The 27351-nt window shown below is 35.9% G+C and overlaps 1 protein-coding gene across 7 annotated transcripts in view; it reads left to right on the forward strand.

Moving 5' to 3' along the window:
* Nucleotides 1–27351, forward strand: part of NTRK2 (neurotrophic receptor tyrosine kinase 2) — a 203253-nt gene that overhangs the window by 82404 nt on the left and 93498 nt on the right. The window contains exons 12-14 of one of the 7 annotated variants that reach the window (XM_065745537.1): nucleotides 132–203; nucleotides 9387–9455; nucleotides 10363–10716. The exons of 2 other annotated variants lie outside the window; for them this stretch is intronic. In XM_065745537.1, the coding sequence (XP_065601609.1) occupies nucleotides 132–203; nucleotides 9387–9455; nucleotides 10363–10400 (179 nt within the window). In that variant the 3' untranslated portion in view covers nucleotides 10401–10716. Of the gene's footprint in view, nucleotides 1–131; nucleotides 204–9386; nucleotides 9456–10362; nucleotides 10717–27351 lie in introns of those variants that run through there. 4 more of the 7 variants (XM_065745538.1, XM_065745539.1, XM_065745542.1 and 1 more) reach the window with 4 other exon arrangements.

A 27351-nucleotide genomic window follows, 5' to 3' on the forward strand; every position in this document is an offset into this window, starting at 1 on the left:
TACCTCTCTCCTGTAGAATAGGGTGGAAAATAATGCAACTGGTGAAAAAATGTAAATATAAAAAAGATTAGAATTGGCAATAGCAAACTGAGCCCTGACAATTGCATTAATGGAAATGCATTCCATTCCAGTTCATGGTGAAGTAAAAGGAGTTGGTCTGGTAGATCAAATATGGCTTTCATTACAAGACTGCGACAATGAAGGTGAGACAATAAAGCTATTCAGACTCCTAACCGATAAAGAGCAAAGACTATATTGTTTCTACGTATACTTGCTGCATTTACAAAATTATTTCTTCTTAGAACAGATGTCATTATAAAATACTGTGATTGCTTTGAGGGTTTTTTTTTGTTTTTTTTTTTGTTTTTGTTTTTTTCCCAGGATACATATATTCTATATGTATATATTTTATACATAAAATTTCAGTGTAAAAAAATGTTAATAAGTCAAAATTATGAATAATTACTGTTGTATCTTTGGTTCACTTTTTATTTAGGAAGCTGTATTTTTTTAATTGTCATGACTTTAAAAAGGCCCTGAAAAAGATTTTATTCTATTGAAATATTTAATAAATGGAGACTTGGACTAAATGTACTAAGTAAGAGTATAAGAATGTAATTTGCTGTCTTGTTTCATTCAGTAGTAGTATATTGTGAAGCAGGAATTGGTAAGAATTCATTTGGTGTAAGCAACCCAGCTGTCTATGTGTAGAAAAGTCCCAAGTAATTGTGTTTAGACTGCGGTTTTCAGATGAGTAGGATTTTTGTTTGTTTATTTGTTTTTGAGTTTTCAATCAGCATCTTCTATGATTTCTAGTTTTTCAATCATCATCTTCTTTCCATTTCAAGCAAGAATAAAATCACAAGAGCTCTCAAGTACCAGTTAATATATTTTTCAGAAAGAATGTAAAAAAATTACTTTCAATTCTATCAGTATTGATTCATGACACTAAGCCTAAATAATTAGAACAGGCTGAATATCAGGCTTTTGTGTACTACAATAACAAAATTGTTGCAATTATTTTGAAAATTATTTAACCAGTTACAATACTAGCATGCATTTCACATTAACCGACTCACCCTCTCCATTCCATTGTACTTCAGATAATCAGAAATAATTCAATTCTGTATTATCTGTTAAGCAGTCTCCCTGGAGAGAAGATACAGTGTGTGGTTTGCATGTACTGTATCATTTCACCACTTCTGGGGCAAAGCATAGAAGCATTTGAGGTCATCAGAGCAGAAGGGACTAGCATATTTTCTTTGGCCCTGAGGGAAAAGCATAGGTCATACCCATTTATTTAAAAATCCTTTCTTGATCATCCCTCAAAAAAGGTGGCCTCATCCATACTCTGCACTGCGATCATTCTTGACGGATGCTGTCCTTGGAACCATACTGGAACGTTGTGTGGGAGAGTGTTATTTATCTTAGGTCAAAAGGGTGCTGTAATTAAATATAGATGAAATAATTGTGGCTAAAAAATAAGATATAATCTTGCCAAAGTGTGGGCTTTGACCTTTCCTTTTTTACTGGCACAGATGTACCCTGAGCCTCTTTGTTTTTCAAGTTTTTACCATGATTACTGTGACTTGGTGGAGTCGACTGTTTCTGGAGTTCTAGTTTTCACTGTCCTGTTCCCTTCTAAATTTATGATGGAAATATCTCTGTGAGTGTGTTTCTTTAGCTGGATAGCAGGACAGGATATTGATCCACATGTACGAGGAGGGAAAGGCTAATTCTGTTGCTGTTGCCACAGCCTGGATAGTTAGGTTTGTTGTCCATCTGTAAAAGGAGACAAATAGGATCTAGAAAGGATATAGAGCACATACAGCATACTTTATGTCAGTTGTGGATAGGAAAAACAGTAGTTCCTGTGACAGAAACAGCTTGAAAAGAGAAAGCAGTCTTATTCACTTACATTTCAGTAGCCTCTCCTAGCAGATAAGACAGTAAGCCTCTAAGCAGTGTCCATTATATATTCATGTCTTATTTATTGAATTTTAATTCATTTTATAATTACAGTGTATCATTTAGTAAGACTGTTTACTTTTGCCTGTACAAAAGTGGCGCAGTCTTTTAGATAGGGGTTTTTGGACTGTACTTTACATGCAATTAGCCTATTAAAAATAGTACATATTCAGTTATGTCAAAAAGGTGCCATAAAAGGTAGCATTCTGAAATACAAGGAGTGGGAACTTCCCTTTTTCCTCAGGACAAACTTGCAGTACCATTCTAATCTGATCCTTGCTGCTGCTGTTCCTTGCCACTATTCCTCCTGTGAATAGTGCTACTCTGAGGGAGATCCATTTTGTGCTCACGTAAAGCAGAGAACAGAGTAAAGCAAGTCGAGGATAAATTGTAAGTGCACATTGTTTTGGGCTCAATGTGCTTCAGGAGATTCAAACTGTTTTATGTAGTAATGAGTTGAGCAGTTAGTCTCCATCTTCTGTGTTTGGGTAGGATCACAGGGATATTTACAGACAGGCGGTGTCTTCAGTGTGATTCCAACTTACTGAAGCATCTGGGGAGATAGAAAAATACTTATAGCCTTAGGAGTGGGACAAGACTTTAGCTTACATACCTCAACCCACCTGAGAAACATATGCCAAACCTTGGGATGGCTTTCTTGAGGTACAAATCAGGATCACGATGTTCATAAGGAACCATCCTGTGTGTCTTTTTTTTCTCTTCCCTGAAATCACAAGTGATACTTGGAGGATTACAGTGTGCATAAGGTTCAGTGAAAGGTGATTGTAAGTTTGTCTGTTCTTTAACCTGTGAAATTAGGATTTGTGATGGTATCTGGGGACCTGAATCTTAATCTTTCTAACAAGAGAAGAATACTTTAATGAAAGTTGTATCAAAGTGTTGCAATGATCTCTTGCCCTAAGGCCTTAAATCTGGATGAAATGAAAGAGGAAAAGATTCACAAAAATGTTGCAGTAGTGCTTATGGAGCAAAACTGTGACTGGGATAGCTGGGATTTGCCTCTTTATTTTATTTTTTTTTCTCTCAGCTCATTATCCTCATAATTGACTGTGCTACTTCTCAACAGCATTTATCCTTCACAGATCGGGTTTTATAAGAAAGATCATTAATTGCATTGTGGAGGTGGATGAATGGCAATGACTGTAAGGAGAGATAGTTGAAAGTAATGGAGTAAAAGAAAGAGTTCTGTTTTACTTTATGCAGTCAGTGATCAGCATATGCATCTTGTAAGAATAATTAATTCTTCACAGTCTCGAGGTAAAATGTCATAGGAAGCAAGCTGGAGAATTGTTCAATAACATCTATGAGGCCTGTAATAATCAAAGGTATTGAAATTACTGTAAGGTGAAAGTAAAATAATGTGACTGGAAATGCATATGTATAATATAGTTCAGTAATTCTTACCATTATAGAATGTGCAACATTTTTTCCTTTAGTTCCATATATAATCGAACTTGCCAGTTCAAGTCAAAAGGACAGGTATTGAAAAGGTGGAATATCTGTTGATTTATGCAAGTTATGCAGTCTAAAATTATGGGAGAGTTGGCTTCAGTATTCAGGTAGAGGTGGGCAGAAAGGTTTTTAAGATGGCAGTAGTTCTGTTGTTCAAAGGAATGAGACAATTATTTTGTGTCCTTCATGTGCTCTGATCTTCCTTTTTGTGTCTGTGAACTGATACTTGTCAAAAGTGCATTGGTGTAGTAACATTTCTGTATTTTACATGCATACCAATGAGTGTATTCAAGTACTTGCAAAACCTTTGAGAAAGGAGTCCTTGATATATGGATTGATCTCTCAGGCATATATATAAGTGAAGTGTAAAATAACATGTAAAAAGTGTAAAGACATCTATATTTTAAAATGTATGTGCAGATAGTTAATTGTTATGCCCTTTCCTGCAAACTGGGTTTCTATTAACATGCATTTTTTTATGGTTCTATGGAAAGTTTCTGTTTCTGCAGCTTTTGAGTTTGAAAAGTTACTTATTCACACTCTCTTTTTTTATTTTGATCTGCACCTGAATTAGAAGCTGAATAAAATATATGCACAGACTAGCTCTAAGCGCTGGTGTTTTGAGCCTCAGGTTTTAACATCCTTGACTGTCACTAACCAATAGCAAGCAAAGCTACTACAGCATCAGGAAAAGTTCTGCAAAAATAAATGTCTATTGGATATTGTGGTGGACGACATGAGGGAAATGATTGTCTTTGAGAAAGATGCAGTATTTTCTTCTTAAGAGTGCAAATGTTTCCTTTTCTACTGACTACTTGGAAAATGTACACATCTTCCAACTTAACATTTTAATTTGTTTTTAACTTGTCTGGAGTTTTTATTTTGTTTCTTTAAATGATAAGTGCTTTTCAGTTGCAGTGCAGGGGACTGTCATGCCTGAATATTTTTGGGTGATCAGAACAAGTTTAATTATCTCTTGTCCTCACCTCATTTCGCACTGAGAGCAGCTCTATAGGATCCTTTACTAAAGTATGTATAATTACGTTGACCCCTTGTCTCATTTTATGAACTTGTAGATCAATGAAACAAACCATTAAGTAGATTGAATGCTGCCTGAAACATAAATGTTAATGGCTGCAATTATATTAAGCCCATTTTGAAATCTCACACAGGTGGCAATATTCATAAAATGGCAAACTATGTATCTTTATCTGTGGAGCATAAATTTAAACATTAAAGAAAAGTTACTGATAACGGAAAAAAAATCTTTTTATAACACTGCAGTGTTTTGAAGAGTTACAAAGGAGAGCAAAGCCTCTTAAGTTTTGGTTTTGCTATGAGTAGTACTGAGGTTAATATAATACTGCATATCGTACTGCCTTCTTATTTTTTGTAAACAGAGCAAGTAAGAGAGTCAAGACTCTTAATGTACAACTTTATAGGGTAGTCTGCTTAATCTCTTCTGTTCCTAGTTTTTTGTTCACTAAGTATAGTCAGTCGCTGGAAGATCTAATCTGGAAAGGACTAATTTGAAACTGAGATCCACATTTTTGTGGGAATTTCTGACCACTAATTAGCTAAAGTGTATCCAAATCGGTATGTTTAGCTCCTTGTTTGTCTCCTATCCATGCTCTTATCTGCACGTAAAAAGAATAATAGATAATTATGTCATCATGAGGGTTCTCAGTAGTGTAAATGAAAAGTACTGTCCTGTGTCTCACAGTGTAAAATAAGTGTTTAGAGATAAAGTTATATGAACCTGATGTGTGCAAAATCCGGAAAGAGGAGTATGGATTTGTTCAAACATCTTTATCTTCTGCTACTGTGTAGGCATTGCTCTAATGAGGCAAGACATTGTTCTTCTTCGTGCAATGAACATTCTGCACAAACTTCTCCAAGAGCCTTTCTTTTCTTCCCAATAAAAATGAGGTGACATTTTGTCCTCTTTTTGCCACTGCATTAAGTCAGCGCTGCTCTTTGAAACAGTGGCTCAGATCCAAGAATAAAACTAGCAATGAGTTCTATACTGAATTTTCTACTTGAAATCAGAAACTTAACAAATTTTATAAGAATACCTTTTTAGGTAATCCAACTGCATTTTCTCTTTACTTTCTTCCTTCCACTTAGCAGTTTGAGTTTTCTCCTTATGTATCACTGTTCATTTAAAAAGAGCAGAAATACATGTCATGTTATGCTTCATTACCTCTGTTGTGAAAAATAGAAGTATAAATTTGTTCATTTGTTCAATACTGTTTGGATCAAAGCCCTAAGAAACATTCTGTTGAGGATTAACCACTTGTACTTGATGAAGAGAGAAAGCGTATTAAGATTTAGGAACTTTTAATTGAACAACACTTTTTTGCTTGTGCTTCCTTTTGAACACCTGAGTTTACATACAGGATCTCTGAATTTATGCCACTCCAAATATTTAGAGACATATTTGAGAGTGGGATGTGAGTGTATGAAACTTAGTTTTGAATGCAGTTAAGTCATCGTTGCAGGAAACTTTTATTTACTCTGGCAGAATTTAGATCAAGTTTGTAATGACCTTAGGAGGTTTGCCTGCGGACCTCCAGCTCTTCAGAATGTGTTTCTTCATATCCTTTTAGACAGCAAGGATCTCAGACAACTAAAATTTTGCATTTCTTTCTTTGTGAAAATTTTTAGAAGAACACGTCATAACAGTTTCCTTCCTGTTCTATGAAACGTGATTGAGATGTTTTGTGACTGCTAGAAAGACCAGACTGGGTCCAGGTTTGGGAAACTAGATCTAGCTGTGCATGAGTCTATGATTAAATTGCACCAATTTATGTGCTACTATCCCAGTAACAGTAGTGTTCTGAAGTACATTGTTGAAATGAATTAGGTATTACGATGCTAGAATGGTGCCATTAGCTAAATGATGCCATGCACCAAATCTATCTTGTGTGCTCCCTGAATTAAGTCTATGATTGGCTTTTTTTTTTTTCTTTTTCAGAATATGTTCAGTATGTAAATATATACCTTTTTCTCTGTTATGCTTTTTTATTGTTGATGCTGTGAACCACATGGCTGTTAGTGTAGTGAATAGAAAAGGTAAAAGCAATTGATCTTAAAGACATTTTTTCAAACTCTCAATGAAAGTAAACTCTTAGGAGGTTACAGATTATTTAGAATCTGTGTGAAGGATTTACAAAACTACTGAGATAGTTGATTGCAGTGCTTGCCATTTACAGAAAGGAAACTGAAAGATTAAAAAATAAAAATAAAATCCTCACTGTTGGCTCAGCTGGGTCTATATCAGCAACATAATTCATACTATTCTTTATTTAGAACATTCTCTTTGGAAAAGAACAGATAGATGTAAATTTGGTGTCCTCAAATAGTATATTGCAGAATCACTATTTCAAGTCCAATAATGAATAAGAATTTGTATTAAAACTAATAATGAATTTTAAACTATTTGAATGACAAACGGATACTGGAATTGAAGTACCAGTGGATTATGTTTTGAACTAATTTGTATTTTTTTCATTATCTTTGAGAAATTTGCATCTAAGAGAGATAGACACATGATGTTCTCTTAAATGATGAATTAAGTTCTGTAATTCTTTATACAGGGAAGAAGGATAGCTCTTCCACTTGTATTGAGGTTTTTTTAATGTTTATTCTTTTCTGTACTTTACAAGTCTGAGTGACAGCTTATGTAACTACCATGTTTTTATAACACTGACATTAACCTCTGGCAGAATCCAGTGCCCTGGCAGCAAATGGGGCCAAAATCAGGCTTTGCCTCAACCTGTCTAACTGAGTTGGTTGAACTCTGAAAAGCCAGATGAGAGGCAGTTAGGACATGACAAATAATCTTCTAAAAACCCACTGCCCATAGTATTTTGCTTCTATTAGCTCTATTACTCCAAACAGTCAGAGAGCTAGTGTACAAATTAAATCCAGATTGCTTGCTGCTTAATGAGTTTTTAGATTTCTTTACTTCCCGTCAGACTATTTTTAAAGCACTTCTGCTCAATTTCTGTATCTTTATATGTCAGTCCTTTTTTCCTTTTCACCTTTGGCTTGTTGCAGCTGTGACCCCTCTCTTCCGCCTTCCTTCTCCCTTTTCAATTCCTCTTTTTTCCTTCTTCTCTTTGTCCTCTTTTTTTTTTTTTTCATCTCCAGAATGAAAACCTGAAACTTCATTTCAGTTTCCTCAGATTACTTCATTACACACAAAATAAGACTTTTTGTTTGTTTGTTTGTTTGCTTTGTCGTTGTTAGGGAACACATAAGAAAAGTGAAAGAAATAAGAGCCAGATGCATTAGGGAAATACTTCTGTTCTTGGAGAGTTGTAGTTGAAGCACTTGGAAAGAAATCATCTGGTCTTCTACACATTGAGCACATGTCTTAACCTCTAGAGATTTATTACAAGTGTGGCAACTCCTCTGTGTTTGTAAATTTAGCCTTGGAGGTTTGGTTTCTGCTGGAAAACATTCACTGTATTGGACCTGAAATTGTCATTCTGAAGTAGAGTTTCACTGTGTTTATGTAAATTAATATGTTCCTGTAAAAAATAGTTCTAGTTACAGTGATTCTGTCCAGGAATGAAAAGAAGTTAGTGCTATGTGGAATGTAATTTTGTCTGTTTTACAATAGAATAGAAAATAGATACTTGTGCTCATGAACACTTCAGTATGAGTCAGTTTTGTAGACTGACATTTTTCCCTTTCAGATATTTATTGTCATTAACCCTATACCTTCAATAGAACTTGTAGATGTTGCTGACTCTTGTATAATGCTCAAGTCCCTAGATCTCACTTTGCATCCTGTTTTTTTGTTTTTTGTTTTTTTTTGTTTTTTTTGAAACCAGTTAGAAGTGCTGGAATTACTAGCATACATACAGTTGCAATTAAGAATATAAGCAGACATTATCCACCTATGTTGTGCACAATGCTGAACATTTAATAGCAGTTCATCAATTAAGAACTTCTCGAATATTCTGAAGTTACTTTAAATGCAGAAGTTTGGTTTCACTGTAATTGCAACGGACTAGGTAAGAAACAAACTAAAAGACTAGACAGCTTTCACTTGCAATGATTTGACTTAGTGTTATAGATGTATGTATTTATGTAAATACATGTATCTGTCAGTTGATTTAATCTTAATGAATGTATGTAGTATCACAGCTATAAGAAGATGATTCCATACTGGAGCTCTGCATGGCCTGGGAACTTTGAAGGGAAGGTAGCAATCATGCAGAAGCTTTCAGTGCTAGGCTGACAAAACTGGGATTATATATATATTTTTTTCCGCTCTAAACGTTAACTTCCACATGTCCTTTAGAAGATTACCATGGAGATAATGATTAACTGCAGGGAGTTAGTAAAAATACTGACAGAAGGACCAGAAAAGCCTGATACCTTTGTGCAGACTCTAGAAACAGATCCTTGGTCCTCCCTAAACTCTGTTAGACAGAGTTTACCATTTGTATCTGCCATCATGAATATTAATACCCTTCTCAACTGTGCATTTCTCTTGACAGAACAGTAGACTTTCAGTTTTTTGGAAATAGCTCAAAACTAGCAAGCTCAGCTTTTGAGTGTGCCATCACCTACATCCGGGGTGGAATTTATAATGCCTCAAGGTTAAAACAAGCAAGAAAATGCAATGCAAATGAGTTATGAATTGCTACTTAATTACTAGCAGTCAAATTCAGCTTCTTTTGAAACTTATAGCATAAGATCCCTTGACTTCAAGTAAATCAATATTTGGTCCTGAATTCTTGTTTAAAGTGCTATGGAATATATTTAAGTTTTCAACTCTTCATAAATATTCATAATTTACTAAAGCAAGTTGAAAAAAGAAAACACAGACAAAAAATAGTAAGAAAACCTACTTAGGAAGTTTACATTTGCAAGATATTAGTACAACTCTTACATTTTTGTGTGTTTTTTTTTTCAAATGTCATTAGAACAAGTAATGGTGACTGTGAACAGTGATGTACATAATAACTCAACTGCATCAGATAACAACAGACTGGGTAAGACAATGTTGTTCTAGGAAGTATTTACCCTGTAGGGTCAAATAGGGCTGAATATAGCTTTCTTTAAAATTCTTAGCCTTAGATGACCAGATGTTTCAACACTAGGTGCACATTCTAATTTCTAATTTTTCCTTCATCTAAGAATACAACATGGTCTAGGGGGTTTTAGTTGTGTTTCAGTGTTTCATTGTATATAAGGAGTTTTGATTTTCAATTTCCTTTTGATATTCAGAGACAGTAGGTTATACGATAGTAAAATAACATTTTCCTCGGATTTATTTATTTATTTATTTATTTATTGCCATTACAAATTTATTTGATGACACTAAGGGCAGAAACCTGTTTGGAGCAGAGAGAGAGGATTCTCTCGTGAGAGGATTATCTTATGAGCTAAGGCATGAAACAAAGATTACTGAGGACCCCATTGTTATATTACTATAACTCTTTGGCATAGCTCGATTCTCCAATTAGTTAATGGACTAAGCCACAGATACATAACACCTAAACCTGTGATTGTGATTTTACACACAATATTCTTTTGGACAAGGCCGTACACGTGGCTGAAGTTTGTCTGCCTGTACAAAGTACCGGCCTTGGCTGAAGAATTCCAGATTAATTCCATTACAGCTTGTTATGTATATTTAGACACATTAAAGACAAATGGGTGACATACCTTATACATTTTTAATTGATGAAGAAAATTCTGGCCTCAAGATAGAGCTAATTTTGTCATTTTCATCAATTCTTGTACCATTTTTATTTAACATTCTGTGTACACTTTAAATGCATTTTATGTTTATGTGTTTGATTGTCAAGTATCCATTTGTGTTTGGACATTCTTATTAATTTTTCTTTAACTTTTTCTCACAGCATGATTTCTCATATTTTATTTTGTTTCTTTTAGGTTTTGTTTTATTTCATAAGATCCCACTGGATGGGTAAATGAAATAAGAAAAAGATGAGAGAGGGGATGTTGAGCTTGTTACGGAATCTGTATGCTGCACACTAGGGAGTGGACAGTGTTCTTGCCCAGTGAAATGCCACCTCCCTTGGACTTCTTTTTTAGACATTGGTTGTATTTGGAGAACTCTAGAAGTACTTGCAAGCCAGTAGCTGTTTTTCAAGAATGGGGCAAAGCTAAGCCCCGAGGCAGCTATAAAACTCAAGAAAGACCAGAAATAAGCTACCACACTCTTTCCCATTGCCTTGTTTTCATCGTGTCTTCAATATGATTTTGAGATGAAATTACATTATATTGTTTTCCTATGTCATTTTTTTTTCTGTTTGAACTTAACTAGAAAGATGTTTTTATAAATAATATTTATCAGAGGTGAACTGCAAAGTTGCACTTACATTTTTGCATAAATGACTCTTAAAACTCTTCCACAAACTCTTAAGTATGTGCATAAACCCATTAATTTCAGTGGGAATGCTGACATACTTAAAGCTATGTTTGTGTATATTTTGGGGATATAGCCTTAAATACTAAGGCAGTAAATTGCAGAGTTGGCCCTGTAAATCATATTTATATACGTGATTCCACTGACTTTGCCAGGTAGATGCTGAGTCTGAGCTGTATGGATAATGAGAGGAATATTGTTCGTCACTGTTTTTGTGTTTTGAACCACTGCCGTCACTTAACCATTCAGTCAGACCATGCTTATTCAATACTGTCCTTAAGAAGAGCTTTAGTAAGCTGGCATGCTTATTCTGAGCCAAGAGCAAGAGTAACAACACAGTTCTATTGGTTCTTCAGATTTTATGTTCACTGGAATATTCAGCAGATCATAGAAGAGTATACTATCCCCAGAAATCTTTACTATAACAAAAGGTTTGCAAAAGCCCAAACATTTTGCAAGAACAGGGTTGCCTTTGGGCATATTGTTAGATATTCATTTTCATGCTACTTACCAAGTCCTGAGCTTATCATTTGATCTTACCTGTTAAAGGAATAATCATAGGAAAGATGAAGTTTCTGGTTTCTTTTTTTAGCTGAAAGTTTGTTAGGAAGATTAACAGCAAAAGACAGACAGGTGAATACATTTCTATGAATTTTGCTTACATTTCTGAGCTAATTCCTTGAGAAACAAGCAGTAGATTATATTATTTTGTCTGTTCTGCATTTTTCTTTTCATTTTTTCCTTTTTTCTTTCTTTCTTCTTTTTAGTTGCAGGAATTTTCACTCTTCCATTGAAAAACGGTTGTCAGTATCAATGTTTTTTTAAAGTATAGCCTATTCTTCTCTTTCAACAGTAGTGTATATTGTATCTTCTTTTTTCTTGTCTTGACCCTTTTTTTTGTTTTTCTCCAAATACTTTATCTCTTTTTGCCTTTAAAGATTCTTAGTTCTTTGAGTTTTTTCTTATATTCTCTTCAGTCTCTGACATCTAAGTTCTTTCTTCCTGCCATGGTCAAATTTGGTAAGTATCCTTATTAGTCAGTAAGTATGTCCACACTTGAATTCTTCAGGGTCTGTGTAGCAAGATAGTTTCTTTCTCTTGTATCTTGCTGGGGAATGGGAGCTGCAATTGCTAGAGTGCTTTCTTTCTTCTACAAAATCTGTCCCAAGTATGTGTGTTTTAACACATAACATTAAACAAGAGGGCAGAGCGGGGAGTCTAATGGTGACCTAGGAATTGTGGTGTCTTTGTCACCCTGAAAATTCTCTGGTGATTTTCAGAGGGATGGCAACAATTAAGGATATCCATCATACTCCCTGTTTGAAGTTAGATGTCAGCAAGTGTTCTGCCATTCCTCAGAAAAAAATATTAGGGATGTCTGCCTTTTTTCCTCCCTAAATGTATGTGGAAATGATCTTACTTTAGCACAATACTTTCTATTCTGCTACTGATTCTTCCTTAACTTCCTTTTAATTATTTTGTTCTCACATTTATTACTTACTCTTCTCATTTTGAAGTAATAACCAAAGCCACTGAGGTGATTCTAAGCTAATAGCAAATCATTTAGATCATCAGTATTTGAACTAAAGTCAGTGGAGTTACATCAGATGTAAGTTGGATGATGAGCAGAACTTGAACCAGTAGCGCACGTTCCAGTCTTAAAGTATTCTGGAACAAAGTCAGCTCATTTCAGTTATGTATTCGTAATTGCCAAATAAATGAGGTGGGAATCTGATCCCTTTTCTTTTGTCAGGGAAAACACAGACTTTCCGAGTTGAAATTTGACAGACGATTTTTAAAATATTTCATTTTAAATTGTAGATCTTCATGATTTATTATATTTATATGCATAAATGTGCACAGATATTGATTTGGGTTTTTATGTACTTTTTTTGTAACTTATTCTGTAGCACTTTGCAGTTCATCTTTATGATATAGGAATAGGTTGGACCTTCAGGTATTTCAGCATGTACTTACAGTATTTTGGATTTTATGTAATCATGGAGGTAACTTTAATAAACCAGAACTGATTTATGCACCAGCAAAGTATATATTTATATATATATATATATATATATATATATATATAGTAGAATTTTCTTCTGACGCATTTTGTACTATCTTTTATACTAGTCTCTCAGTGCGCTGTTTTTTGATGCAGAAATTCACAGACCCTTATGGATTACAGCACATGATTTGTTACTAATTATGTCTTAATGCAGATGTTTACTGCTTAATGGAAAAAGATAATGTGTTCCTAAAATGGTTTCAGTATGCGGCCAGAGCCTCTTAAAGCTAAGGGAGCTAAACTTCTAATGTGGAAATTATAGTACCTACTAGCTCCTGTTTTTCAGCCTGATTGTAAGTGACATTGCTTTTAACTGTTCAGATTCTGATCTACTCAACTGGTGTTAGTTTAGAAAGGGCTCAGTTAATTACAAATGCCTGACCTCCTTAAAACATAGTGACAGTCAAACTAAGAATCATGCAGGAACCATTAACATGTTGAAAGTTGCTGAACATCAAGGATTTGATACTAAAAAGCTTTCACATTGTTTCACTGAGCAATAAAAAAAAGCTATGAAATGTTTAAAGGCAGAGTTGCTACTTTTTTTCCAATATGCCAGACATAAAACGTAAAATAAAAGCATATTCCTAATGTTCTGCTAGGAGGGATTTATGCTCAAATTTGCTTTAAATTGGCAGTTAATGTATTCAGAGAAGTACTGAGGTATACAGCTTAATGGGCAGGTTAGCTGAAGGCCTGGAAGGAGTCCTGGGGGTGAGTTTTGGTGTGAGGCACGGCATGAAACCAACGCTGTTTAATAAACCCATTCGAGCTGAATTTGGTGGAAGTGGTCAGGTCTATGTTGGAAAGGAGTTCATTTTTCCCAGGCAGAGCCCCAGGTTGTCCTTGCTGCAATTGTCTGCCACATCAAGTGAGCTGAGTGCCCACAGGAAGGCTGTTTCTGCAGAAAGGTGCTTGGGGTCCATGCCCTTTTTTGATGGAAGTCACAGAAGTCACTGCCAAGGAGGCTGCTCCCTGTCCTTCCCACTGCCTTTGAGTACCAATTGGGTCTCTCCCCCATAGAGTTGATTCTAGAAAGCCATAAATTTCAGCGAGAACAAGATCCTTGGAGGTGGCAGACAGTGCCAAGAAAACCTGTGGACAACTAGTTGGAAGTAATTCTGATTCTGTTTCAAACAGCTCTCACAGAAATTTCTCACTCTTCTTTGACATAGGGCTAAGTACTGAAAATCCATTTCTTCCCTATGGTGCAGACACTTCTTAAACACCATTTTTCAAAGACTAAAAGCATTATGGAAGTGTGCCACATAGGAATGACCAATACGTATCCTACTGACTTTCTCCACAACAGCATTCATACAAAGTTCCCATTTCTGAGACCCTTCACCTGGCTGTGCATGCCATGCTGACTGTTTATGGCTGGCATTAAGGATAAAACTTTGTATGCAACTGTTTGAATTTTTAAAAGTGTTCAAGCAGGTTGTAAAGTTACCATACAATAGAAATTTTGACATCTTTCCAATTCAGCATTCCTTCTCCTGTTGCATAGTTAACATTCACAATAATTCAAAATTTGTTCATGAATTAGGGAAGGAAATTTTTAATGTCCCTTTCAGAAGAAGACTCCCAAAGCTTACCAGAACATTTTTTGTACCTTCCTGTTCTTCTTCCTCACTATAATCTCTTCTCTTCTTTACAGTTTTTGGTTGTTCTCTCATTCATTTTGTTCTATTCTTGACAGACATAATCATCCTCCTTTTTCTTGTGCCATAAACTCTCTTCTCACATCTCGCCTGGTGTGCAGGGTCTTTGAATACCCTTTGGAAGGGCTTTGCCATCATAGTGCAATAGTGTAAGGAGTCCAGATGATAAGGTAGGCTCATATTGAGCCAGATTTTTCATCCGATCTCCGTAAGAGTTCATTGATGGTTAGAAGTAATGAGAACTATAACCAGGGCATTACAAGCAGCACAAAGAATATTGGTACCATGAATTTCACAACGTTTCACTGTCCATTCCATTCCCCTTCCTGTATGCAAATGCATATGCCCAAACTTTTGAAGCTGGCTTTTTTCTTCTTTTTCCTTTTTTTCCTTATATGTGTACAAATTAAACTTTGTATTAAAATAAGAAACATTTGAATTCCACAAGCATGCAAGTAAAAGGACTTGTAGAAGAGATTGCTGTCTTTTTATCAAACCTGGAAGTTATTCATGTTATACATTAAGTTTCAGAAATTTTGCCATTTATGAAAAAAAGACAGAGTCCACATTGTGATACATATTGTTTTGATATGGGCATACTGTATCTTTGTAATTTTACATCATCTTTCCACGATTAGCTGTATTTTTTTCAGCTGCAAGGAATGTGATCAATAGGCATGTGTTCTCTTGTCTGGAGCAGATTCGAAGGCAATATAGAGTCAAAATGTTTTCATTTTGAAGAGGTCCAGTAGTCCCTAGAGGCAGTAACACACAGCAGTGTTACTGGGTAGGTTAGTCTTAATTTAGATTTCCCTCCTTGTGTATGTTTTCAAAGTAACCTCTTTTATTGGCTAGAATGACAAGAACTACCATGTGGGTAGTTCTTCGGGGAACTATCTGATCAAGAAAGAGGTTGAAGTTGTGGCTTTCTTCCAATGGTTTTGATTTTTCCTTGATGTAAGAAGAGTATGGCACACTCCCTAGGTATGTCCATAAAATAGGAAAAGAAATCCTAACTTTTTCTTTATGTTTTTTGAAAAGACATAACTATTTCCTTAGTATTTTTGGAGCAGAAATGATCTACTGTGCCACTGTGCAAGGCTGAGATCAGGGGCTTTGGCAAACACATTTAAAATATATTCTGCTGCAATTTGGAGCCCTGCATTCTTTGGCTATTTCTTAGGTTTAGGTTCAATTCAAAAATAGGAAGGAATTGATTCAGTTGGTACCAAGGTATAGAAGTTAAACATTCTGTACTCAAATCTATCTTTCAAATGCTGAAAAAAAATAATGTTCCAGATGATGGAAAAAAAGGGCTTTACCTTAACAGCATTGTAAGAAAACAGTTTGCTGTAATCCATCAAGCAGGCTGTGAATTTTTGCTCTCTCTCTCTCCTCTCTAATTATTCACATTGAAACTGTTTTATATGTCTTGTAAATAACAGACAATGACTGATTTTATTGCCAAGTGCTACTGTAACAGTTTAGACAATCCATACTTTAAAGAATTGTACTTGACAAATTTATTTTTAACAGGCCAATAAAGTTTTATAATTCATTATGACCATGTCTTTCACTCTGTAAAGTGTTTATATCTACTGTTTCATTAGTAATTTTGTATTGTATTGGAAAATACCTGAATTGTGGAACTCCTCAGCTGATATCTGTTGTTATATATGTGCTTATTTTTGCTTTTGTTTACTGATAATTAGTAAGACTCTACTCTTTATAGCATCATGAGTGATTACCATATTTTAAAAACGTCCCTCTTCAGAAAAGAAAACCAAACAGAAAAACAACGAACCAAACACCTGTGAATGATAATTGTATTTCTATTTAATTTAATGCAAATTTATGTGTATTTAACACGTACATTTAATCAGACATGCATTTATTCAGATCAGATGACTATGTATTCAGCTGTGGGTTGTAAGACAGCAAGTTTTACATTTCAGACCACTACATTTCTTCTACTCAGAACTTTTAAGTAGAGAAAGTGGTGTGTTTGAATACTTAACCATGACACTGATTTTAGAAACTATTTTCAGGAAACATCAGTGCTGTGATTTGAAGGATGTGTTTTGATTTGGGACTTCTCTCTGTTAGGCTGGACTGTCTGGGTCTCTTGATAGACCTAATGAAACAGAGTATACAATTTAAGAATGTTGAAACTGTTATGTCACAGATTAATCCCAAGTTTTATTCTCTTTGTTGTTGTTGTTTTTTTTTCTTTCTTTTTTTCTTCATTTTCTTTTTTTCCTTTTTGCTAGAGAAAGTTGTATTTTTCCATTGATTTAATTGCTGTATTTGGAATGTAGTAGATGTGGATATTGTACTACATGTTCGTTTTCTAGTCAGTGAAATGTTTGGTCACATTTTTCTCAGTGAGATCACAGATTTTGAGTGTTTTACCTAATCTGCTTTGTATACCCATGTGGACTTTCTATGTTTATTCATTCATTTGGCACAATTCTGATGTCACGTATTGTATTTTGAATGTGTTTTCTTGTCATCCTCCATGTAAAATGTGTATTTTAAACAATTGTATTGTACTGACACCTTATAAAACAGGCAGGCATGATGCCCATTCACTTTGGAGACACTTTCAGTAAGACTTGCTACTAAAGGTAAATCATTATGGTACTGATGGTGCTGAAATATATGATTCTTTTAAAGAAAGTATTCAAATAAAACAAAGTATCAGATACAAGACAAATCTTTCCAAATTAGAAAACTTTTTTGAATATATTCTTTGGAATAGTAACAGAGCTTAACATTGAAATATTGTAATATAAAAATTGCATCCTCAATAGAACAAGAATTTGCCATTTAAAGAGAACAGTTATAAGAAAGAGGAGAAGTAGAAGCAAAAGTGAAATTAGCCATTTGTACATGCCAGCAAATTAGAGAGTAAACAGAATAAATAGTAACATAGTTACTCCTTGGTTTAACAATCCAAATTATTTTAAAAATGAAAACAAGGATTTTTTTTTGTAATAAATACGCATTGTAACTTTTTTCCCCTTTTAATAAGGAAAAAAACCCCAAACAAAGAGCTTGTATTAGATATTAGTATCTTAAATTGTTTTATCAATACACTTTCTTCATTTACATAAAAACAGTTTATTTGAAAGATTACTTTCTATTTGTTGCTATATTAAGTGTAAGTAAATCTAAAAGTCAGTTTTCAGATTGGTCAGTTGATACATCTTTCTATAGTATATTAGTAATCAGGCTCTAAAACAAAAATAAACACAGTAGCTGCATATAAGCAGGTCATTGTATTGTGCAGTTTGATGAAGGTGATTGTTAATTCACAAAAATCTGATATCTGATATTCAGATAATTCTGCAGAAATATTTTTGGGCTGTGTGTTATACCTACAAAAAGCAAATACAGTATGCAGGTTTCTAAGCTAAGTTTTCTGTAGCTAGAGCGTTGAAGCTGACAGATACTCTTTGTTTAAATGATAGTGTCTTGTTTGGCTTCCAAGTTGCTGTCCAGAGCTCTGGGACTTTCCTCATCAGAGCAGAGTTGCAATAAAGGAGGTGTCATTACAGTCTATAAACAAAAATCAGATTTTCAACTAAATAGTCCCTTCACAACATAAAATTGCAATTCAGAGTGAATGGCAACAGGAGAAAGTGGGTTAAGAGAACAGAAAGGTGCATTTGAAATTTAGCTGAAAGTGAATATGGAGTAAAGTTCTTGTTTGGTACACAAGTTAGTGCTGTGTTTAAGATGATTGGTCTGTTCTGGTAGTTGAAAAGCAGTAACTTAAAAGCATTTGTTTGCTTTGTTTATACAATTTTATGAAAATTTGTGGTTTATTCCCAAAACCCTTATGGTGCCATTATTGTATACTTTTACGTATATTTTTCATCACAGCAAACTTCAGATGAGTTCCTAGAGTAGAACAGAATAGAATAAGAATAATCCAATGGAAAACTGACAAGCATGGGTCATCAACCACCTCTCTAGGAATCCTGTGCCAGCGTCTAACAACCCTCATGGTACAAAAATGATTCTTAACATCCAATCTGAGCCTCCTTTGCCACAGCTTTGTGCTGTTCCTACATTCTGCCATTGGTTCCTGGGAGCAGAGTCCAGCACCTCCCTCTGCTTCTCCTCCTCAGGGAGCCCTGGAGAGCAGTGCAGTTGCCTCTCAACTTCATCTGCTCTGGACTGGACAGTCCAAATGCCCTCAGCTTCTCATCACAGGAGATGTCTCCTAGCCCTATTAGCAGCTTTGTTTCCCTCTTCTGGATGCTTGCAAGGACCTTAATATCCTTTTTATATTGTGGATACTAGAAATGCTAGCAGTTTTCAAGATGAGGTCATACCACCACTAAATGTAGCAGGAGAATCACCTCTTCGAGGCATCTGACTGTACTGTGTTTAATATACCCTAGTTGCCATTTGCACCCTTGGCTGCCTGGACATACTACTGTCTCACACTGAGCTGCTATTGCCAACTCCCACAGGTCCCTTTCTGCTGAGCTGCTCCCCTGCCACTCGTTTCCTAGTCTGTTTTGGAGTCTGGCATGCCAATAATAATCACAATAATAATCACAAAATAAAATCCCGAACAGTGTCTTGGAGTGAGTTAGGATAAGAATGTGGTAGTATCTTTCATGCCCTCATGGTAGATGTTACATCACATGGCTTTTGTCATGTGGGTGTGCTCTGCTATTTACACATCCAAAAGAAGCAAAATATTCAACTGGCTACTCTGCTCATGGCATTTTCCCAAGAGGGCTGATTGACAAAGGGGAACTACACAAGTATATTGGGAGCTAGATTTTGATGATAGTGGCGGTGATACTTCCTCAATGACTTAGTAACTAATATTTGATATGTGAAGTAAAAGAAAAGAAAATGGTGGAAGCCTTCGAAGCCAGATGGGCGATTCTTTATGCAGTTTCTTGATGACTAGTGTTATCCTACTGAAGACTTGCTGTGTTTTAACCTTGAAGAGTTTTAGCAGAATTTCAGTGTGTACAACACTGAAGTAAGTAATGCCTCAGTAATGAATTCCTCATCTCTGCCTCTGGGAACATGTTTGAAGAAAACAACTAGTTCTCCATAAACGTTTATACAAAAGCTCGGAAATGTTTCTTTCAGTTCATTGTCACTCTGTGCTGAGTTTTCATCATGTCTTTATTCCCATAGGTGTCCTCAAACAGTCCTTGCTTCCTGAGCAAGTGTTCTAAAGATGTGTGCCATTAGGTCAATTGTAATGCTTCCTCAAGAGGTCTTGCATGGTGCTGAGGTCAGTTAGCTCACACTTTTCTGTGCCAGGTGATCCCACAGTGAAGGTCAATAGGACTAACAGCATCACAGATTCCTGGTAGAACTGTATGTAATTCATCCATAAAGTCATAAGTTACGTCACCACTATTAAATGTCATAGGACTGTTGAAAAAATCCCATTTTTTTCTCCTTTATTCTGCCACAAATCAAGTAGTAGAGTTAAAACAAAGAGTGATGTCTTGGCATGCCTGTATTTTGCAGAAGAAAACACTTACACGGAACACTCACATACATACAAAACATCAAAAAGCAGTATGAGTATGAGGAACAACATTTAAAGTAGAGAGGAATATCATTGATCTCCTTGTGGTAGTCCCTGCTCACTGATTTTACCTGTTAATGTCAACTGATTAGATGATAGCCCTTGGAAGTTTTTGTTTTATCTTCTGTAAACCAAAAGTAGTTCTGTGTCAAACTGAGGAGCAGTATGTGTTGCAACATAGCTGCCTGCCTCTCTTTGTGGAGGCTCTTTTCTGGGTAACAAACGATCCAGTGATGTGTCTTGGGAAGGATTATGCTACACGACCTTTGTCTCATTTCTTATTACTGGTTGGTCAGCTTCCCCATTATTTATGAATGCATGAAATGCTTTTTAAATATGACACACGTCTATGAAACTACATTTGTTAACTTGTGAGAATATGAGCCAAGGTCAGGTAAGTTGACTGTGAATTACCTAAGCATTGCATTTTGACAGTAACCACCAAGCATTTGAGACATGGCTTCTGAAGCAGAGTACTCAGAGGCCAGCTTTTTACTTGTTACATGGAATGTAAGGTTAACTTTTCTGGAGAGCACTGGCTCTCCCTTGGGAGCTGACATAATCTCTTCCTGGGTAAGGAAAGCCTCAAATATTGTGTTCAGAACAGTACAAAGGGCTGCATGCTTCTTCAAGAGGAAAGGAAAAATTTAGCATCACTGCTTTACCTTTCTCAAAGGGATGCCATGTTTCCATTCCCTGCTGTGAATCCCTGTTGGATTCTGAACACAGGCCTGTTTTTGTTAGAGCTACTTACCCACAGTCCTGTCACCAGTTGTCACCTGTTATCGTGAGCTGGTGATCTGGCCTCTGAAAACTGGTGTTCCTAACCATGGAGTGCTAACACTTTTCCTTCTGGCATCTGGTCTGAATTTTGCACTAGCTGTGAGCAGCTGTAACCACTGGTGATTTGTAGATAGCTCACATGATAGTGGTTTGATCAGTGATTGCCAGGGGACAGATACTCATGCCAGGAAAGGGCAGCTTTTGGCAGATTGCACAGAGAGACTGAGGATTGATGGCAGAGAGACTGAGTTATCCTGTCATCAGTCCATTTAGAAAGGGTTTGATTGTTTCTAAGAGGAGAGGCAAATTCAGAAAAGCTTCTGAGCTTCTTTTCCCATTTAGAGGCATGTGGGTCTTGGTTCAGGTGCCATAAATCAGTCTACAGTAAGATTTATTTGTTTGATACAGAATATAAATGTAAATTTAACTGACTGCATTCTTAAGGAATCCCATCTGTCACAGGATGCAGAGTCTGTGCAGATGCTTGCCTGCCTCCTTCAATTGCACCGGAACCCAGAGTCTGACCCTAGATGCAATACAGCACTGTATTCCCCTGTAAAATCTATGAGGAGTGTTTTATTCATCTGAGATTTTGTGTTATTAGTGCTATTACAGACAGAAGAAATTATGCATATGTTTGTGGTCCTGCCGGCTTTGGGATTCTAGGAAAGACTGTTAGTGCGCCAGATTAAATTGAACCTGAATAATATGTAGATGCATAATTAATAATCTGAAACTTTTTGTTGTTGCTACCTACACACTGGAATTGTAAGTGCTCAGCTTGTGCAGCCTTCTTTCGTTCTCCCATCCTTCCTTGCCCTGTGTGTATGTTTATGCCACCTGGCTAACATGCAGTCTGTCCAGCACTTAATATATCTGCACAGGATGCAAAACTATGAGGAGCTCAAAATCGGACTGAGAAAGGCACGAATCAGGTCATTTAAACAATAAAATCAGCTAAAAGACCAACTTAAATATTTGCCATTCATAAGTACAGTTATTTCCTATGTGAGAATGACAAGTTTTAGAGCTTAAAATTCACTGTCTGTGAACATTTATAGGAGTAAAAGTCCTAGGTCTCACCATACATTGAACATAAAAAGGAAATGCCAAAAAAAATGAAGCACTTCTAATTCTGAAACAGTAAAATTTTTGTGTGATTAATCTGTTCTAGCCAGATGTCATGTCAAAGATGTATTTATCCATAGTTTCACTTTTTTTTTCTCCTACAAAATGATCATTTAGAAGATTATGAAGATTTTGGTTGCATGTTACCAACAGAAGTAATTAAATTTTTACTGTTAGGACTGAATGAGCTTGTATGTGATATATACTTAGAAACTTGATTTTGAATGCAGATGAGTGACTTTAATTCAACAGGGCTGTCTTGTTTTTAATCTGGGATCCTGATGTCTTTTAGCTGGTACCTGAATCACTGTTTTGTAAGTGATGGTGACCCCTATGTATGCATTTTTTACTTCTGCACTGTAATGAAAATCCCTAATTATAAATATTAATTAACTTCTTAGCAATAATTGTTTGAAAATTTGAAATGAAATAGGGGCAAGAAAACATTGCTAGTGATAGAAAACATGAAAAATCTTTTGTAATCTTACTTTTGAAAATGGTGTTCTTATTCTTGATTATAAAAGCTTAAAAGCATAAGCTAATGTTTTACAAGCTGCTTGTAGCTCGGTACTTACAGCTTTCTTTATTTTGCAGACTGGTTAGATAGATGCTGTAAGTTGTTGTGTTGGGTTTTGCTCCCATGTGAAGAAGTTGGCTGGTGAAGTAAGAAAAGTTGGTACTATCTCGTCAAACCAAATTCTGTTTCTAAAGTCATAGTAGAGCACAGAGACATCCAAACCACTCAGCTGATGAACTGTATACTCTTAAATTATTAAGACAACTGAGTGGTGAGAGCTGGTTGCCAGACCTGAGATCCCAAAGCTGTGTGGCATCCCCTTCACAGAGCCAATTCCTCACTTGGGATAGTGTGCTCTGTTGCAGGGCAGCTCCACTATCTCAACAGAAGTCCAACAAAGTTGTTAGGCCACTTCTTGAAGTATTACTTATGAGGTCTTGTTTCTGTGGCACAGTGCCCAATTGAAAGCTTTCCAAGGTGTATACCTAGGCACAAGCCACCTGTATGGGTTCTGTATGTTTGTCAGTATGGGTGTGCCACACTGTAAATATGCCAAAGACTCTGGCTTTCTTCTTCTCCAATTCTTGTTTCTGTTTGGGTCATAAAGAGGAGATAGGAAGGAACAAATGGCAGGAAGAGTTTGCATCTACTGGTGCCCAGACCAGGGATAAGCACTTTCCAGAAAGCTGATTTATACTTCTCCCTCAGTCCCTGTGACTGTGTGAATGAAAGGTGAAAGATCTAGGTCTTGCTAATTTTAATAAAACCAGCAGCAGTCTTTGTACAGTCTGTGTACAGAGCCTTCACGTTTTTGTGAGCATGCAACAAATCATAACATTTTTAATCTTCTCCCTGGGAGTTTGTGTGAGCATAACCCAAGTTGAAATTTCAGGTTTTGATCTTTTATTAATTTCGCAGCAAGAAAGAGAAATTGATTTTATAGATTTTCAGTTAACCATTAGGAAGACATGAAACTGTCATCCTTTGTAACCCTAGTGGTACAAATATGGGCAATTACCTTTTTGGCATTGCCTCTTGGGAAGAATACAGGTCTATTACTTTAACCCATTCCTAACATAATTCATATGTGGCCATATATTTTAGCTGCTGCTTTCAGTGACAGAACTAAGTGCCACAGAAGCACAAGACTTCATTTGCCAAAAAGGATACCATTATTCTTCATATAAAGACAGCAGTCCTGATTCTACTGACATTCACAGGGATTTTGCACCACTGTCAATTTAATAAATTATTCTGCTGATATTAGAATGAACAGAATTAGACAAAAAGGCCATGAGAAAGCTGTAATCTGGCAAAAGAAGTAAAGTGTAGAAAAATCTTCAGGGAAAGTGGGTCCTCTCTTAAGACTGTAAAAAAGAAAAACTTCCAGTTTGTTGAAATTGTGTAAATTTGGGCACACCAGAGAAGTGACTTTGTTCCTGAAGTCCAGTGCTTGTTTGCTTAGAACTGGTGAACATGAATAAAAGGTGTGCAGTTTTTTTGTGCATGTGTAAGGTGGATGTGTGTGCCTTTTGTGATCTAGACTTTTGGACCTGTTTGCATAGGACCACTGAGATTCCAGTTTTGATTCTTGACCATTTCAAGCAAGGATTGTGGCTGCATGCAGTTTATTATGTTTTGCAGCCTCTGAAGCAGATTTTTTTTTGCAGATCAACTCAGAAATACACTAATTAGGATAGTTCATATAGTTTTCTACTTAATTTGGTGCTTTTGTTCTGTATATGTTCATTAGGTTCACACAGAAAAACCATAGTATTCTGCATGACAGTATTTGTTTTTAATGGCCCAAAATAAGACTATATTGTCAGCATCCTTTAGTAGTTCCTTTCTGAGAGTATTTGATTTCCATGTAAATCTGTTCTGATCAATATGTTGCTAAGAAACAGCCATGACAGGGCTTTCATAATAGGGGAAGTTTGAGAATAAATGAATGTTAAAAAAAATAATAAAATAAAAAAGGAAGAGAATAATAGGTATACTAATGCTATTTAATGCTAGTATGTAAATTACAACACAGGAAGCCATAGTGAGTATCCACAAGTGGATAATTGCAAGCTGAAGTGTTTTACAAGGTGGTGGAAAGATCCAAGAATATAAGCAATCCAGGGTGATGACAAAAAAAAAAAAAAAGAGACAGAGGGCTGATGAATCAAGTGGTCAATAGAAAAATGATTATAAAAGGAAAGGCAAAACTCTTCAAGAAAAAATATGTCAGTAAAGAAACAGAGAAGGAACATCAGAAAAAAAAATAGAGGAAAATATTTGGTAAAATTCTCTGGCTTTGCAGAAGATGTTTTGCAGTTGGACTTTATGATCTTGAAGGTCTTTTCCAACCTAAGAAATTGTATGATTCTATGTATGTGAAAATATTCTGTGTAATGTCTTGAAAAAAAAAAAAAAAAAAAGGAGAGAAACACTCTTTTCTTCAGAGCTCTGCAGACTAGGAGCAATGATCTTTCTAATAGTTTGCCAAAACCTCATCATGTTTTCGTGATGAATTTCACATTTAATGTATACATTTTCAAATCTACTTTAGCAAAACTGATAGAGCTTGCTTCGTATTGTGGCGTCCTCCAGGATGGCAGAGCTAGCTAGTATGGTGCAAATGGTTTCTACATAGGGCAGTTTCCTGCTTACGAAAGCAACAATTTCAAGGAAAGATGCAAGGAAGAGGAAATCTGAGGGGGATGAGGTATGTGCTGTGGCAAGGAGGAAGAGATGGCTGTGAATGGCAGTGGAGGGGCAACATCTAGAGACAAGTCAGTCAACTTGTGCAGCTGATCCCACACGTTGTGTGTGATGGTGCTGGGACAGGCTGAAACTTGAAGTGATGCCTCAGTGTCCATGGGTTTCACTTTCTTTGCTGCAATAATCTTTAGCTCTCCATTTGAAGAGGGTTTGGAGGTTTCCTTCCTTAAGGAAGGGTGTTATTCTGAAATAATTCTGCATCTCTGATCTCTTGTACTGGCAGAGAGAGGTATTCCTCCAAGTCCATTCAGTTCCTTCCCATCTCCGAAGATGTACTGTTTTTCAGACAATGTTCCAAAATATTTAGTTGAGCAAATTGCAGAAAGCTATAACTATGGAAATGGAAAGCAATTAAGGGAAACATAAATATATATGTTTTCTGTGTGATTTCTTAGAGGTGCAGAAGATGCTAGATGCTAGAGTAATTGTGTTGCTAAGACTATTCCATATTGGTAAACTTGGTAGATGCTTCACCTAGCTAGCACCAGAATTTCTAGTAACACAATTTCTGAGCAACAAAAATCTTCCCAGAAGTCTGACTTGCGCACAGAAGCCACCAAGGTTTTCATGTCAGGTGTAGTATTTCTCTTGAAAGGCCAAAGAAGCCTAGTGCTCTAGAGGCTGTAAAGAAAATTAATTAAATGCCTGTGGTGACAGAAACACAAAAAAGGAATCATTCAGCATTGCCAAGTAAGCTACCACCTGCTTTGTGCTCAGTGAGGGTCAGTTTTGGGCAGCCTTTCTTCTGTGCTGAAGTTTCTTCTGTCCTTTCAGCAGTCCCTAACTTTAACCCTAACCCTCCCCAACCCATGCAGTATTTCAGCCACTGGTGCTCAAAGTCTGTTCACAATGGAGTACTAAACAAGTTGTAGTTGTTGAACTACTCGTTTTTAGTTTTCTTACTACCAACCATTTCCTCCATATAAGGTGTAGATGGACCCTTGAATTTTGCCTTCTAAACCTGTTTTCCAGGATGTGGAATGTTGGGAGGTTAGAATGTGCTCGGCTGGGACTCAGTATAAATCCAAGAAATATTTGGTTGGACCGTTGGATGGTCTCAGTAAGAGCTAAGTAGACAGCAATACTGCATTTCTGTAGATACTATTTATTATTTGAGCATGATGTTTGGGTTGATTACTAGTAAATCACTTAGCTTTGCTTCTGTAAAGATTGCCATGTTTAAGGTTAGCTAGTGTGGATGTAAATGAAAAAAGAACTGGAAACTATTATGCTGGAACATTTGCTGAGAAAAATTGAATTTTTTATTTCAGTGAAATACTGTGTTAGCTTTATAATTCACAGAGGTTTTGGAGCCTGTAAGAATCTCGTACTCCTTAAAAAATTGTGAATCAGTACAAGACTTCATTTTACAGAATCATGTAACTAGTATTTCCATAAATAAAATCTTCAGAAACAATATGGGTGAAAAAAAAAAAGAAAAAAAAGAAAAAAGAAAATTGTAAGAAAAAATGCAGTGAAATAAGTTATAGTCTAGTAGGTCCACTCTAGTCTTGGGATTCATACATTACTGATGTGTTTCTCACCTGACTTAACCTACCTTTCCAAACTCTGCAGTCTGGAAAAATAAACTGCTAATGCTGAGAACTATACATACTTTGTGTATATGAGATACGTATTTGTTGAGCAATTGAAGTCAGCATTTGAAGAGTTAAAACATTATCCATAAGACCAATCAAGGTCTACATTTTGGTACTGTGGAAGATTAAGGCTGAAAAGGAACCATACTTTTCTTCCCAAGCCAGTAACAAACACACCTGTAGTTTTCCAGAGAGATATTTGCCTGACATAGCTTTAAAATCTCTAGAAGTGGAGATTTCTGAACTTCTTTATGTGCATTTACATTGACTGAGGAAGGTTTCATAACATTTTACCACAGTCTTTCTTGACTGAATTTTGACGTATAACTTCTCATTCCCATCTAGCATTATATAAATATTGTTTCCTTCTCTATGCAAAAATCTTGAAGAC

Source organism: Cyrtonyx montezumae, unplaced genomic scaffold, assembly GCF_038088225.1.
Source record: "Cyrtonyx montezumae isolate F1298 unplaced genomic scaffold, pur_monq_1.0 scaffold_36, whole genome shotgun sequence".
Taxonomy (NCBI): Eukaryota; Metazoa; Chordata; class Aves; order Galliformes; family Odontophoridae; genus Cyrtonyx; species Cyrtonyx montezumae.